Raw genomic sequence first — 16,472 nt, forward strand, 5'->3', positions numbered from 1 at the left:
TTAGCTTTAAAGTCCAACCTCACACACCACTACGGCAGTATATAAACAGATTTTACATGAAGAAATGCAGTCTTGCTTGGTGTTGAAAGTATGCACCTTTGGTGATTCTGGTATATGACAATTCTTCACTGTGGTTACCATATTATGATAAAAGGACACAAAAACTGATGTGGTTGTATTGGAAAGGCAAATCCCTAACACCTCCCCTTGGTACCTGACAAAAGCTTGCCACACAGCCTGAAATACCGTGCCACTACTCCTGTAACAGGACCCAATTCGCTAGAGCTCAAAGCTGCTGGGAAAATGACTTTGGTCTCTCTATCTGTCCCAGCGTGGAGACTCAGGGGAATTTCGGCTGCTCCCCATTTCTGTCACGGGGACCATCAGAGAGGTCCTAGTCTGGGTCAGCCCAGGCAGAACTGGGTCCCAGGGAGAGAAGCAGCAGAATCTCACTATGGAATAGACCAGCCAACTTTCTTTAAAGGTCTGCACCTCATCACCCTGAAATCAACTCCACTCAAGCGACATCCAGCTGCCAAACAACATTTCTCCCTATCTTTGCACGATCGGGCAAAGGAATAAGAAACTCAGAAAGATTATTTTTCTTTATATTTCTGGATCGAAGGAGGGACCTGAGTTTATGGTTCATTCCCCACGTTAAGGTCCTGCTTTATAATAATAAAAATGCCTAGCAAAACAGGGCACTCATCAGAGCTCAGTGCCTCCAGATCTGCTGAGTTGAACTGAATCTGCAAATCCATAGGATTAGATAAGACATTTTAAATTACATTAAATTTCTGCTGTGTGCTTTTAAATCATGGAGTGCAAGACCCATCAGCACTTAGGGTATATTTATTACCTCAACAAATGTCAGATGATTGTGTCCAGCGTTATCTATTATTTATGAATAACAAGAAGCTGTAAGACTAGAAATGACAAGCTTTAATATGTCCAAAAGGTTAGGCATAATGCGGCTTGCTGCCCTATAAATTTCTTGACATCATTTTCCCTCCTAATAAAGCACTGTCAGTGGTGACTACACCGAATTTCCATTATGTCTATGCAGTTCATCATGACTGCCCTGTCTTCGGCGAAGACGTGTAATTGCAGGCACATCTTGGAAAAAGAATGCATCCTTTAGAGAAATATGAAATTTTAAAAAAATAATTGGAGTGGGAAGTTCCTATTATCCCATTAAAAATGAATCTTTTTACAAGGACAGTTTTCGGGCTGTAGACTACCAAGAGCTGAAGAAATATTAATTAAGGATGACAAACCTTCACATGGCTCGTAATGAGTTTCCTGACACCGATTAAGATCCCGTCTACTGTGCATCCAATATGTTTGAAAGTCTTCCACTACACCTCACTAGCTGATTTCAGGGCCCCTCAGCGATGGAAGGGGCTGGGGAATTGACATCTGACGTGGTTCACAGGGATCCTGCCAGGCCTAGAGCACAGCCCCTTTGCTTTGCAGGACTTTCCCTGTTACTCGCCCAGCCTGTATCTCCCTGGGACCCGCACAAGAACACAGCTCTTCTGTCCTCTTTCTCTCTCTGGCAACCGCATGAATTATGTATTCTGAGCGACTCTTGCAGCTTCCGAGGCCATTCTCATGTATAATGTCAAGAGGAGAGAAAATGTCCTCAGGAAATGCCCGGGTTTCCGCTATTTTGCCTTGTTAGACTCCTTTGCCTCTGGAGCAGTGAGGTGTGCAAAGTAAAACTTGTAATAACTCTCCATCTCCCCCCCCCCCCTTTTTTTTTTAACTCCAGGAAATGAAGCTATTAGAAACTTTTATTACAAAGCTAATGTTATTTTTCCATTATTATACATGATTCTAAATACGAATGGCTCTTCAGTTTTACAATTAGGACAAAACAAGTGCTAGATGAACACAGTGCAGTTGAACCAATTAAAGAGCCAATTTCTAACTACACCAGATGTTCAGTTAATAAGATCGTGCCTAACCTCGTCCCTATAGTCCTTGAAAGTCCCATTAGGCTGTCAGAAAACTTTGTCATCGTGGTGTGTGTTTGTGCATAAGATGGGAGAGGATGGAAATAAAGAGATTTTTTAGGAAAAGGGAGGGGGCAAAGTGAATTCAAGTCAGTGGTGATGTGGCTTAAAAAAGTGGCTGGGGCGTAAAGGTAAAAAGCACTTCCAGAAGGTGAATTTATTTTTAAGAATACCCTAAGGTTTAAGTTGCTGATGTTAAAAGAAAAAATTCACGTTTCCATCGTCATAATGTAAATCTATTTTTTTTTTAAAAAGAAAAATGGTTGTTAGGTGAAAATAGGTTTAGTTAGTTATCTCTAGAAAGAAAATGTAAATACTGGCGTGCAGAGTCAGATAGATGGAGATGAAACCATTTTCTACATGGCTGACCACGTATTTTCTCTTCTCCCCTTTCCACAATAATCTCATCAAGACCTTAGATAAATTCAGCAAGTTGTCAAGAGGACACAAAATTAATTAGACCAAATCAGCGTCTCTGCCCCGGCTGCTGGAAGAACAATTTCAGCCTCTACATGGGCTTCCAGTCCTCCTCCCTCCTCCCAGCACACACACACGGGGAAACCCCCACGTCATCTGTTTGAGAGCCCAGCTCCTGACCTCTTAATATCATTCTCTTCAGTTTTTCAGAGAAACGTCAGAGGCTGCCAATACACTCCTTTCCCAGGAGGTGACAAAGAACTATCAATATGGAAAAAATAAGTGGTGGCATGCTGGATTACAGTGCCGTTACTTTCTCAGTCTCCTTGGTTTCAGAATCTGTTCTGGGTGAAAAGTCCCTGCACCCCAGTGTTTTAACTGAAATGTCCGGGAAGCGCAAGGGAAGCAGGCTGGGGCTTTCCCTAACATACTAGAGCTTGGAGCTTGGCCAGAGCTCTGCCAGGAAAATGTCAGGGATGTGCAGACACCTCAGATCCAAAATGGAAGCAAAATTTCATGTCCCAACTTTATTGTGTGTATGTTAATGACCTAGAGCCTAAGGAAACTGAATAATCAACGTAATAAATGTCTGTCACCTATCAGTCTCTGGATCTCTGTCTTGCCCTCTCCTATCTCCTTTTGTCCCTTTCTTTCCACCCATCTACCTTTCTGTCCCCGATTGCCTGCAGATAGAGCCCGGGCCCCTTAGCATGGGGCTCCATACTATCATTGCAACCTCAGTTCCCATTCTGGCCCTCTGCATACTTTATCACGTTCATCATAGCATGCTACTTGCCCCTTCATCATTATACTCTGTACTTCAATCGCTTTGTGTCTTGGGCATGTCACTTATTTAACTTGGGATGCCCTTTCCCCTTTTCCCTCAAAACTTTAAAGACCTTACTTAGCCCTCAACCTACAATGAGTCACACCTCCATTTATCCTCTCTCAGCCGCTGGCAGGCCCTTTTTTCCTTTAATTCCTTTACTCTCAGACTTCACTCTGCCTCATTGGCTAACCAGGAGGTCACGTGTGTGTATGCTACACTGTAAGCTTCCTGAGTGCAGGGCTTATGTGTTGACTTCAGATCAGTGTCCACTGTCAACACTCAGCATAAGGCTTATATGCAGCACAGACTTGTTGGATGTCTACTGGATGCATCAAGAAAGAATTGAAGGAAGGATGCTGTTTTGCTTTTCTTTTAGTGTTACTGTCACTACTATTAAATTAGTATTTTGTAGTGCCTTTTGGATTCCAGTTCATCCCCTTCAGAGCCATGGAAATGAGAAATGGAAAAACAGAACAGCCATACAAAGAAGGAAAAAAAAGATGATTAATATAATAGTTGATTAAAAACTGAGGTTAAATAAAATTAGGAAGAACCAAAAGTTTTAACCATGCCTGTGTTTAGGAATGGTTTAATTTCTGAGCCTCCCTTACTTAAAACTGGCATGTAAAAGCTTGCTTTCAGTGATAATTAAGTTATTATGTTTCAAACACATAACTTTTAGTGAAAAATTAAATATTTTTCACAGAATTAAATTTTTACTTTAATTCCTCTGATATGGGTTATTCTAAGGATTAAAGAGCAAGTGTAATCTAGAGATCAGATCCTATATTCTCACAGAATAACTTAACAGAAACCTTTTCAATAGGATTGCCAGACAGCAACTACGTATAAAACACCTGGTTACATTTCCACTTCAGATAAACAGTAATATTTTAGTATAAGTATGTCCCATTTAATATGTGGGACATATTTACACTAAAAAAATTATTCATGGTTTACTAAGATTCAAATTTAACTGGGCAGTCTGTATTTTACCTAGCAATCCTACCCTCCTACCCCCAAGTAATGTGCTTCTAATGATTCTTACAAATATTCTTTAGACCCACTCTAAAATTTTGGAGAATAAAATAGTTTAACAGATAGTAATAAAAATAATACTAAACCTTTATGGGCCAGGTATAGCATAATTTACAAATGAAAAAAAATACTAATGAACTGAATTTCAAGAATTGTATTTTGCTTTTTCATTATCAGCAACAACAGCCACTTAGACACCAAGTTTCTTGTGAACTTTGAAGGATACCTTTCCTCTAACCCTCAAGAACAGAAATAAATGAACTCTTAATTCAAAAGGGTTGTTGGAACACTCACCATTGATTTCCCATCTCTTGGTATCCTGGGCGCTAACCATGCATTCTCCTAACTGGTTCTGTTAATGGTCAAATTGTTGGGTGGGAGTCCAGCTCCTTGCCCTTCCCACTAGGCAGTCCTCATCAGACAGAGCCTTTCTCTGAGTTCTCTAAGACTGTCCTGCTCAACTATTACATTTAGAAATGGCTGTGATACTAAGTTTTATTAAAAAGAAACTATACATGGGCTTAGTGGTGTGCATGTTTTTAAATCAAGTTCAGACTGTTAGAAAAAAAAAGAAAAGGCCTGAGTTTGCCAGCATTTCTATAGCAATGTTAAATATGAACCCTATCCCAAACACCCCTCACTTTCTTCTTCCTGTCAAGTGATATATGACTGTTATAATATTGGTGCTGCAGGGAAGGACTGAAGAGAAGGGGCTGAAAAACAGTTTCCAAGTCCTGTGTCCTTGATGTGTTTGGCCAAGTTGTTTAATATCTTTTTTTTTTTAATCTGCTGTGCACAGGTTTGCCTTGTTCACAAAGACAGTGGAGGTCGTAAGAGCTTTTTGGTACATTTCCTAGTCTGTATGTGCTTCATCCGTCGGCAGGTTGATAGTTCTTGGACAGGAACTATGTCTATCTCTAGTATGGCCTCTACCTCCTTACTGGCATCCAGTGCTGTGCTATGGAGCCAGTAATACATTTTGTCTGAGAAGCTTCAGAAAACATTTTTTGTTTTGTTTTGTTATGGTGATAGTACTAAAGAAATGGCAGAGAAAATTGGATCCAAGGGAAGGAAGGAGTCAGGAAAGGAAGGGAAGCCGATTTTCCTTCCTTCATTACTGCCATCAGCAATAGTTTGCACCGAAAATTATCTACACATGACTTGATGGGAGCTAAGAAGTCACTTTCCTCATCCGGAGAACGGGGATGCTTTACAATCCCCAACCCATGAGATTTTAAACATTGGAGTTTGTTAACATGGAAGAGTGATCAGGGCTAGGTTCTATTCGCAAATATACTCAAAGCTCGTTAATGAAGGAAGCTGTGCTCTAATGGTCTGGGACTCAGAATTGGTAAAGTTTGAATGAGAGAAAGGGAAGAAGGGTCAAGTGTAGGTTATTGCCAGGCCAACGGAGGGACGGTAACACAGGAGTGCTTCAAGACAGGGGGAAAGTAGCCCAAGCGCTGAGGGTAAACTCGCCCCCAGGCCACAGTTTGGGTAATAGCTAGCTGCCGTCTACACTCCGCTGCTCACTGCTGTCTGGAGAAAAACCTCACCAGATGCTCAACAAGCCCAGAATGACTTTTTTTTTTTTTTTTTTTAAAGTTTAAATTCATTTTACTCTAAATTCCTCCTTGACCAAACTTTTCATTGCCAATCACAAAAGCTTAGTAGTTGGGAGAGAAATCAAAAGAGCACTAGACAATGTAATTGGAATGTTTAGAGCCCAGCCAACAGAAGGTGGAGTGATTATTAAAATTTTGTTCTTCCAAAGGCCAGGAGCAAAGTTTCGGTAGTAGTTTTATCCTCGATGGAGTCTTTTTATTACTGTAGGCAGAGTTACCCAAATTGAAATCATTCAGCTACCAATGCTACCAATACTCCAATGTTAATGCTACCAGTGATTCTCATGGACTATATTATTTACTTGTTATTTACTCCATATTTCCGTTACAATGTATTTCAAATGGAAACTTTACATCATTACCAGACATGGAAAAAAGTGTCCCTTTTCGTAGATAAAAGGTGGCTACAAAAATAAAATTCACGGAAAGCAAAAACAATATTAATTTCAGCTATTTCCGGCTGCAAGTCAAAGCCCACAACCTAAAGCCAATTTTTTTCTTGTCAAAAGAGACAGGAGCATGTTTAGGGACTTGTTAGTGATAAAGCACCAAACTGAGACTTTTCCTTGACATCACCAATAAGGTGGAAAGAGAAATGAAAATGGTGTGGCTCTCCACCACAGGATTCTTGAAAACCGTGAGGCCCTGAGCCACCTAAAGCATCTTATGGAAGGTGCTGCGTGTCCAACCTGGAGGCAGTGCTGCCGTGGGCTAAGGTGCCTTTGAGGAATAAATAATTGATTATAAAGAGGATTGTTAATAAACCCTGTGATTTATAAAATTCCATTCCGGATTGTTATAGAGTGTGGATAATATACTCATTATCCTTTATAGACCTTATGAATCTTACCGGGCAGACTGAAAACTGCTTATACAAATAGCTCGCACATTGATTAGAATATATTCAACATTTACTGTACATTTTAGTTTAAATTATTCATTTGATTTCTTGTTTAAATTCTGTTTCTATATCTTTTCCATGTCTATAACAAGCATATCTTGACTAAATGTGATAATGTGATAGTATTTCACTTTAAAGATTTCCCAGAATAAATAAGCATACTACAATTCTGGCATTTCCAATCAGAGGGGAACATCGCACAGATCGAGCATGCCATCTATTTTCTGAGAGCTCACAGGAACTCTATAAAATAAAGTCTGAAGTAGGAGATTTTCTTCTGTTTCTGATTTATTCTTGCATCCCAACGGTCAGCATCTATAGTTTACATTTATGCTACCCAGCTCGCTAGGCAGATCTGTACATGGCTAATTTTCTCCCAATATCTTGTAGTCTTCTTGGAAATCAAGTTTTATGGTAATTGTTACTTTTGGTCAGAAACAAGAAGCACAAGAGTGACTATTAATCCTCAGTATTGCTTACACTAAGAAAAGAAGTTTTTATTTATTTTTTTTGCTGTGGAAAGGGTTTGGTGGTGAGAGGCGACGAGCCAGATCTAAAAATACACTGGATTTTCTTTCTTATTCACATGTAATTACAGCCCCTTTGTAACTACTGATCACTACCTCAATCGTTATAGGAATAATACATATAAATATATATTTTTAAATGTGGCAAAACTAAGAAGGAAGTAGCCAGGGCTGCATCTAATTTATCAACATGGCGATTAAAGGGCTGGCTGTGGAGGCTCCAGACATCTAGGGACCGAGAGATAAAACAGAGCAGTTGGCTGTGTTTTTACTAATGAATCCAGGGCTTAAACGATATCAGGCAATTTTAAAGAAAAGCAGCAAGGACAGGAGACATTAGACAAGGCCAGGAGGGTAATGAAGGGCAAGGCCGGTTACTGAGTGAGAAAATTACTTCATTTTCTGTGATATTGCTTCTGTGTGCTTTGCAGGGCTCTTCTCACGCTTTGTTAATATGACTAGATATTCAGACAACGTCCGAATGCCACTCACAGCAGAGAAGGAAAGAGCCTTGGAACATTCCACAGAGGGGCAGAGGGCTTGGGTCTATTCTTTTGAAAGGGGGAGGCTAAGAACAATGGCAGCAGAAGGGGGTTAGATTGCAAGGCTGGGAACGGTGCTTTAACAGAATGGGAGGGACGCACAGGATTAAATCAACACGAAAGACAACAGCAAGGGAAAGGAAAGAAAAGGTGAGCAAACATACTCTGGAAATGCAGACTTGTTTGGAAGAGGAGGTGGGCCTGAGCATGGGACTAGCCCGTGGTGGTCAGCGTGTCTGCAGGGCAGAGCTGTGGGCTAGTCTACTCACTGGGGTGTGTTTTTTTTTCCCCCAGCGGCCACAATAAAAAGGGCATTGGACACCTGACTCCTCAGCTAGCTGGTCAGCGGACACGTTTTCTGCTTAGTGGGGGAAATGTGCAGTATTTTAGAGACAATTCCAGAGTATATTTAGCTCCTGAAGCTGGCGCATACAAATGTCACATTCCCATGAGACAATCGACCCAGTGACAAGAGCACCTGCCAGAGGCCCTCGGCAAACCCAGGAAACTCTCGCGTCCCGGGAGAGGCTGCACACACGGATGTGACGTCATTAAGGCACCTACGCCAGGGGATGACAGGGAAGCAGCGAGGGAATTACAGATTGGGACAGGTTAAGGAACGTCATCATGAGTCAGAAAAGAAACAGGACTTTTCCAACAGAGGAACGCCACCACCAAGTCACAACACACAGTGCTTGGCAAAAAGAAAACAAAAGATCGAAAGAAATCATGATCATTAAACAAAAAACAAGTCAGAGCAAAAAATGGAAATTAAAATCATAAATAAAAAATCATGGTAAAAGGAACATCAAAGCTACATCTTCCAAAATTTTCTGCATAGCATCTCGTTGTCTTTGCCCCATCAAATACACCGTCGTCAAAAGTCAAATTTGACAGGGCAAGGCAAGGAGGGAACAGCACAAGAACAGTGATCATGTTAAACACCCATGCAGTCACACCTCTGCCACCATTGTTGGACAAGTCGTAGACTGCTTCCAGCTTTGTCAATATTCCCAATAAGACCCGAGGGAGAATGAACAATGCCGAATTTTGAAATGATGTCCAAGTGTTAATTAGACTCTTTGATAACCTCCATCCCTTGGGGGAGTTAACAGTTGGAGAAAATTCAAGCCTCAGGAGAAGTGAAGAGAAAACAATTGTAACCAACGGCTAAATTTTGGCCAATATATTTAATGCTTTCCTGGAAAAGCTGGTTTTTTTTGTTTTGTTTTTTTTTAGAAAGTCGCAGTGGGCAAACACTAAGTGTTTTTTCTGGGTTGTCTCTTCTTGAGAACCCAGCCAAGACGAGTGAATACCTCTGAGGTCTGGAGCCACACATAACAAATCATGGCACATGCGAGGGCTTGTGGCCTGCGGGACAGCCCGTCCCTTCACAGATCGGCCCGGTGCTTTCTTGGAAGGGCGAGGAGGAGGCCGCTGAAGACAAAAGCCACTTAAAAAAAGATTTGGGGCAGGGCACAGTACGAAGAAGTTACAGAAGAAGAATAAAATCGGTTAAGCGGACATGGCCCGAGAACAAATCGAAAGGGCTACGAATTCCTTCGCAGATTGGCCTGGCATTCAGATAAGATGCAAAAAAGGGTGGGGGTTGCACATGCAAGTCTGCCTGGGAAACACCCTCTCCCAGTAGAAGGGGGTGGGTTCACAGAAAACCCCGAGGGAGGACATGCTGGGGGCTGCCTTCACTGAGGCTGGTCTGCCCTGAGACTCCAAGCCCTGCCTGGGTGAAACTCTTGAAAACATATAGGAGTCAACAGTTCTGAAAGGTGGGTGGGGAACAGCTCACAACATAACTGGGCTTTCCAGTCTCCGATTTACAAGACTGGTTTTTTGGACAAGTGAAGGCCTCTTTGGTTGCAGCTGCAACTAAAGTGAGCTGTGTGGCTGTGTTACCAGAGCAGCAAATGACAAGGAAAAAGGAAAAAAAAAAAAAAAAAAAAAAAAAAAAAAAAAAAAAGACATTTTCTGTCTCAAGTTGAGCAAAGAAAGCCAGGGAGAATTTAGCACGGTTCACAGTAGAGTCCCTTTCATTTAGGGCAGCTTCCTTTCCGTTTTCCATGCATAGCAATTCTGCTCGGTTCCATAACATACTTTTGTTCTGGCTGCTGTCCTAGAGGCAGTGACAGGATGCCTCAGGACCCTGGCTCTGTTCAAACGCAGTGCCAGGCAAGAGTGAGAGATGCTCCCAGCCAGAGAAGACTGTGCCCTGCCATTTCTCCATTCACTGGTTAAGCGGACTTTGACGTTGCTTACATGCACTTGCCAAAGCCCTCACTGCATTCATTCCAATGCGGTGGGAAGAGAGGACCCACAGATTACAGGAGAGGGCGGAGGGGGTCTCAGGAGCCAGCATCTGTGCTGGGCCAAGCCACACCTCTTTTGGGTGGGGGAAGCTTAGCATCTGTGCTGTTTGTTTTGTGTGGTTTCTCCTTGCGTGGGCAATAATTTAGGATCAAGCTTAGCCAAGAGGATTGGGTTGCAGTCTTTTTTGAGATGCTTTCAATCATAGCGTGTTGGAGGTTTCTTACATCGGGCTGCGATCCTGCTGGAAGCAGTTACAGAGTTCTCCCTACTGTTCCCTCCCTCTCCCCCCAGAGGAAGAGGCAATTCCAAGGCCTTACCCTTCTTGTCTTGGTGATTATGGGAAGACACTGCCCCCATAGGGTCTGTGCTGCCGGGTGAATGGAGCAGGTCTTTCCAGTCCAGCATTCCTCCCCTAGACTCATACCCCTCTCGCGCCGTCGAATCTGACGAGGTGGTGCTGGGCAAGAGGGAACTGGAGTGCCCTGTTTTCATCACAAATACAGTTAGGGAGAGGCATCACCCGAGACACCCCCATCCCCTTAGCTCAGAGGCCAGGAGGTTGGACTCCCACACTGGCTGTAAGACCGGAAGGAGATGGCCCTATAAACAATACAAACGGGGGTGGGATTCAGCAGAAGACCCTTTGAGCTTAGTGGAGAAAGGGTAAGATCCCATCTCTGCTTCCTGCTGAGCGAGCCTTGGGAAATCACTCAACTTCTCTGGGCCTTGGTTTTCCTTGTGCACAAAACGATGCCTCTTACCCTCACAGTGTTGGGAGGATAAATCGACATAATGGTGAAAATATCTAGGAGTTTCGGACACATTGTAGGTGCACAGGAGATACTGATGCCCTGGTTTGGTAGGAAAAGGCAGACGGTATCCACTCTGGGGACACTCTGTGGCTGAGGGGGAGGCTTATGGCAGTGCACCCGCCTCTCCCATCACCCACAGCTCAGGGGTCCTGGGCCTTCCTCTCTGAGGATGCATCTACGTTTCAGTGGCAACTCAACTTCTTTCTGGGAGAAGTGGTTGCTCTCTAAAAGGACCTGCTCCCACCTCCTTTCCCCTCTAAGGTTCCGTGTTGTTATGGCTTTGTCTTCTGTGTCTTATTCCAACCGTGCTAGCTTCATGGTTTTATGAGTCATAATTGTGAGAGGTTGTTTTTATGGCACACGGACTAATACTGTTTGATTGGAAAGAAATAGCCTTTTGAGATCCAGGGCGGCCCGTGAGCGATGTTAGCAGAATGGCTGTGTTGGGAATTATGGCAGACACTGGACATTTCCCGTGAATACACTCCTAAGTTTTCCTTCCGTCATTCCACAAGGCTAAATGCAGATCCTATTAAGTGCTTTGATCTAAACTGGTGCGATGATTGAAAGAAGCCCCTTCCCTGTTCTTTCTAGGAGAAATAAAATATGATTTCTCTAGGATGTCTAAGTAGTCTTTGGGTAGTCAGCCATTTTACTGGGAACAACCTCTTGAGTAATTTTTAGAAAGACATCTCGGGGCAACTACGGTGAATGTGTAATTGGTGCCTTTGGTAGAGAGCAGGACAGAATCCCAGGTGGTCTCCACCTTGGGTTGTCATCACCATGCATGCGATAGATAAAATACTGGCCACCAGAAAGAAAGGCTGGAATGATCAATGCATTACATCGTTCCTTTTTACAATTATTATTGGAAGTTGGATTCCCAGGAGACTGTACTAGTGCCAGTTACAAAATATATACGTAAAAGAGCCGGGAAAAGGAAGCCAGCCGAGTGGCTTGTCTAAGCTATAATGATTTCTATGTATGCACCGCACTTAGATGCTGTGCAAAGCTTTGGTAACATTTAAGAGGCGGCTTTCTGCGTAGAACTTGTTTGGCTCCCACACAGCTTCAAACATCCTCTTTGGTACAAATAGTCTGATTCAGAACCAACTGCTAGAAACACATTCATTTAAAACCTAAGAAGGCTTGGATCCAGACTTTTTGTTTTTACATTTCTGGGTATCACACCGCATCTCATGATACTGACAAGAGAACAAGGGTAGGAAAATCACCTGAAATTTCTTTTGCTTCCACTTGCTTTTATATTGAGCCCTAAAATGCAGCCTCAATTTTCTACCCTTCAATTCAACACAGCTCTAATGAAATATATTGTTAACCTAAGAAAGAATTCAGCACCCAGCATAAGCAAACAATTAAAAATAGCTTTGTAGGGAGCTAAAAGGTGTGTGTTTGTGTTTGTGTGTGTTTGTGTGTGTGTGTGACAAAGCTCTCCTCGAAGTAGCAAAAAAAATTTCTTTTACCTGAGTTGATATGCATTTTGAGCACTTTTAATGTAACTGTGTCCAAGGGGCAATTTTATGATAATACCATAAGTATGGTTAAGGGAGAACATTTCTTAATACGGTAATCTAGGGGAAATATTTGCCTAAGGGACACATTCTCTGTAGAAAGATTTCTAAGACCATATGCTGCAAATACGAGGAAAACTCATTGGTAATGGAAAGCTATAGCTATGAGCGAATATTAATGTGGACCAGATGGTAGTTAGGTAGGGAAATGCTTTACACAAATGTGAGAAACCAGCTCCTTCCTATCACTGAAGTGTTAGTCTAGTACCCATCACATCTCCATTTTTTTTAATGTAAATCTAGAGAAACCATGTATCTGATGTACTCAAATTTTAAAAAAAATAGAGCAGCATGAGGCTTGCAATCTTTTAAACTTATGCTTAAGGACAGGCAACACGTGTCACTGGTGAATCAAGTAGTCGCAGAAAGCAATATCTAATTCTCAAAAATTTTAGAAGCACCATGGAAAAGGACCATTAAGCAGCAGTCCTTAATTTGAAATCAAAGAGGCATATGATTATTACCTCTCCAAGCTTAAAAAAATGTTGAAAGAAAATCACTGTATTTCTTCTGAGAATCTGATTCTACAGGCTATATTAGTTTGTGCATTCCCTAAGAGACTGTATAACCAAAATCATGCTACAAAAAATAGGCAATCATTTGTGGATATAGTATTACATGTCAATAGAGTTCAAATCTGTAATTTTGTCTTGATAATCCAATTAGGGAGGTCATGTTTTAACTAATGGAGCTCATGATGTATTCTTATAATATGCAAAGAGGCGGATATTAAAAGTTAACTTTAATATGCATCATACTGTTTCTCTATATCTACAAATCTTCATGATTCCAGAGGTTAGAGACCTTTCAAACTACTCTAACTTATTAACAATGATTATAACCAATTAGACACCAAAAAAAGAGATACTATATCAATACAAGAGAGGAAGAGAGAAGGAAAATAACCAGGGTCCAATTCACTAAAAAGGGTTTCTTGGTTATGAAACTAATGTTGCACAGAGCTTTTGCCAAGCAGAGTGCATGGTTTATTGAAATGATCCCTTTTTTAGGCAGTTGTGGTTTTGTTGTTCACTCTGTGAGCCTGCACTCAGCCAATGAACTTTTTATGGAAACTTTCAAAGCGCACAGTGGGGAGCAGTGGGTGCACTTTGGACTGTGCGGTTGGCTTCCTAAGCTACATCCTTGCTTTTAAAAATAGCAATTTGGTATTTCCTTTGAAGGTAACAACACCACACCTCGTCCAGTGCCTGGCACTATTGGCTGAATAAATTAATTACCTCTGTTCTATGTTTATTAATTCCAAAATCAGCATATCTTCAATAGTTTGTGAAAAGTAAGTCTCCTGTATTTTTCTAAGTACTGTCTCGAGCAGCCTCATTTTGATGGTCAGTTAATCATCTAACCACTCCATCCTGGTTGGTTAGCCTGAAATGGACAGGATTATTCATGAAAAGGAATACAGTATTCCAACTCTTCTTTAGTTTCATCACAGAAACTATTATACTAGTCAAAAGCTGAGGGTGGTGAGGCATTGTCCTTTAAAAGTGTTAATATGGAGACATTAATAAGTTCCTTTCCTTTTGAAAAGGAAAAAGAGATACATAGATTATTTCTGTTCATAAAGAAGATACCAGTTTAACTGTTCTATCGATATGAGAAATTACCTGGGAGTTAAAATTGTACAAATTGATGAATGCTAGGGAGGTTGCTGATTCAATTAGATTCAAGACCTGAATTTTTATCAGTTTCTGATAAAGATTATTCAATTGTAAGAAATTATTTCAAAGTATGATATTGAGAAAGCAGAAGCTAAGTGGGCTCTCTTTCTGAAGGATAGGCTAAGTTAGAGGACATATGCCTCCGGATAAATTTTTTTCTAGTAGTTGGTGTTTAATGTCTTGGTTGTAGCTACAGATGAGAGAATGTTAAAGGTGGATGAATAATTTTGTGGGTTTCTCTCTGTACTACCTCACTTCATGTGGGGGTCAGTCAGGAGAAATCAGGTATTGTTTTCCATATCTGCACAGCTCCAGTTTATATAAGATAGTCTTTAGGACTTTCAAAGAGGCTTTTTATTTATGCTAATACTCACGGGGAGTGAGAGTTCACATAGAGCTATTAGACACATTTGTAGCCATCTTGAACTATTTCTTTAAATCCAAAATCCACCTTGATTTCTTTTCTTTATGTTTCCCCTTCATTTCTTACCTACCTCTACATTTAAAGTAACAGTCCTAGAACTGTTACTGTTCTCAAACACAAAGTCTATAAAATTTGTGTATCACTGAAACCCATAGTCCCCATTATTCTATATAGTAAAAGCCTAATATGCAAATTATCCTCTCAACTGGGAGTTCAACCAGGGGGCAGGATCTGCGGGCCAACCACCCATGGCCCCTCCGTCTGACTGGCCCCACCCTGGCTGACGGTGGTGGTGGTGGGGGTGGTGGTGGTGGTGGGGGTGGCAGGCAGCTGGGGGAAGGGAGGCCCTGGCTGGCAGCCTGCAGCTGCTAGAGACCCTACTTGTGCATGAATTTCGTGCATTGAGCCTCAAGTAATGCATTAGCTTAAGTTTGCCATCACACATATTTTTTCATTTTATATTAAAAAAAAAAAACCACATGAATAGTTTACCCTAATAAATAAATACTTGGAGTAACTTTGAGAAATGGAATGTTTTAACTACATTTAAACTTTTCTTATAAAGAGCTCAAAATATTCTGTTTATGGATTTAATAGCTTTGTTTAATGTAGCGCATGCATTTCAGAGCAGGAACAATGGGAGAAGCCCTGTGTGCACATTGTTTGTGCTGTGTCACTCTTCCTTGTACACATTCTAAAGAAATCTTGATGAAAATATGTGTAAATAGTTGCACTCTTTGTGAACTTAAATTTTGATGGCCAATTTCATGCTATAATGGAAAGTTTTGCCTAGTAAGAAGCTGGTATGTTCACTCTATAGATTTTCCCCTGAAGCAGGTATGGTCCTGAGAGTCAGCATTTTGGGAATGTTTCTCTCCATCGGTTAGAGAGTTATGGCCTTTTAGTTACAGGCACTATTCTTTTATCTTGGAGATATATATGTCCAAAAGCAATTTTTTTTCTCCTTCAAGAACTCATTAAAGATATTCACCAAATTCCTTAGGGTTGGCATATTTTATGCTATATGGATTAAACTGTAGGACTCAAGTCTCATACATCAAATGCAGGCTGAGTGATTTTTGAAGCATCATGCAATCTATAAATAATTTTAGTGAATTGGGGCCCTGAAGTAATAAAGAATCTGGTCCATGGTGTTTAGGAATGAAAACTATAAACTACCACAGAATAAGTGGCTTGAAGAATTAAAAAAAAAAAAAAGAAAGAAATCCATCAACTGACCATGTACTGTGTTGTAAGACATTTCATGATCTGGTAGAGGAGTTGAAATGTCTATAAAAAAAATAATGAGGACAAAGAAATTAATTTAGAGAGAAATCTAAAGTTTGAGAATACTGAAGAGGATTAGTGAAGCAGGATTTCCTAAATAGAGTTTCACCGATAATTAATCACGCGTAATGCCATCCTTACCATTCAGGGCCACGAAGGAATCTGAAAGACAAAAGGAAGGAGAAGGTTACTTATGTGTAACACTGCTTAGTGTGACTTACATGGTAAGTGGGAGTGAACTAATACAGGACTATAAGGACATATGATATCCAACACTAAGTAAGTGCATTTCAATTCTGGCTTGTAATGTAAGTTGCATTCTATTCGGTCCAATTTCACACCCCCATCTCTTCCCCAAGTGAGTTTCCTCACAGGCACTGTCTTTATTGCCAAGAGGCAGAGAAAAAGCAAAAGTTAGTAAAGAAATGGTAACTGTGATTATATGTGTTTCTGAGA

At 41.1% G+C, this 16,472-nt stretch overlaps 1 protein-coding gene across 3 annotated transcripts in view; it reads right to left on the minus strand.

Annotated features, from left to right (window-relative positions):
• SEMA6A (semaphorin 6A) overlaps positions 1-16,472 on the minus strand; it is a 125,130-nt gene that overhangs the window by 10,683 nt on the left and 97,975 nt on the right. The window contains exons 17-19 of one of the 3 annotated variants that reach the window (XM_084882815.1): positions 16,158-16,178; positions 15,969-16,019; positions 10,540-10,704 (exon numbers count right to left, since the gene is read on the minus strand). In XM_084882815.1, coding sequence (XP_084738941.1) covers positions 10,540-10,704; positions 15,969-16,019; positions 16,158-16,178 — 237 coding nt within the window. The remainder of the gene's footprint in view (positions 1-10,539; positions 10,705-15,968; positions 16,020-16,157; positions 16,179-16,472) is intronic. The other 2 variants (XM_084882816.1, XM_084882817.1) reach the window with 2 other exon arrangements.

Source organism: Pipistrellus hanaki, assembly GCF_964339955.1.
Source record: "Pipistrellus hanaki genome assembly, chromosome: 4".
Lineage (NCBI taxonomy): Eukaryota > Metazoa > Chordata > Mammalia > Chiroptera > Vespertilionidae > Pipistrellus > Pipistrellus hanaki.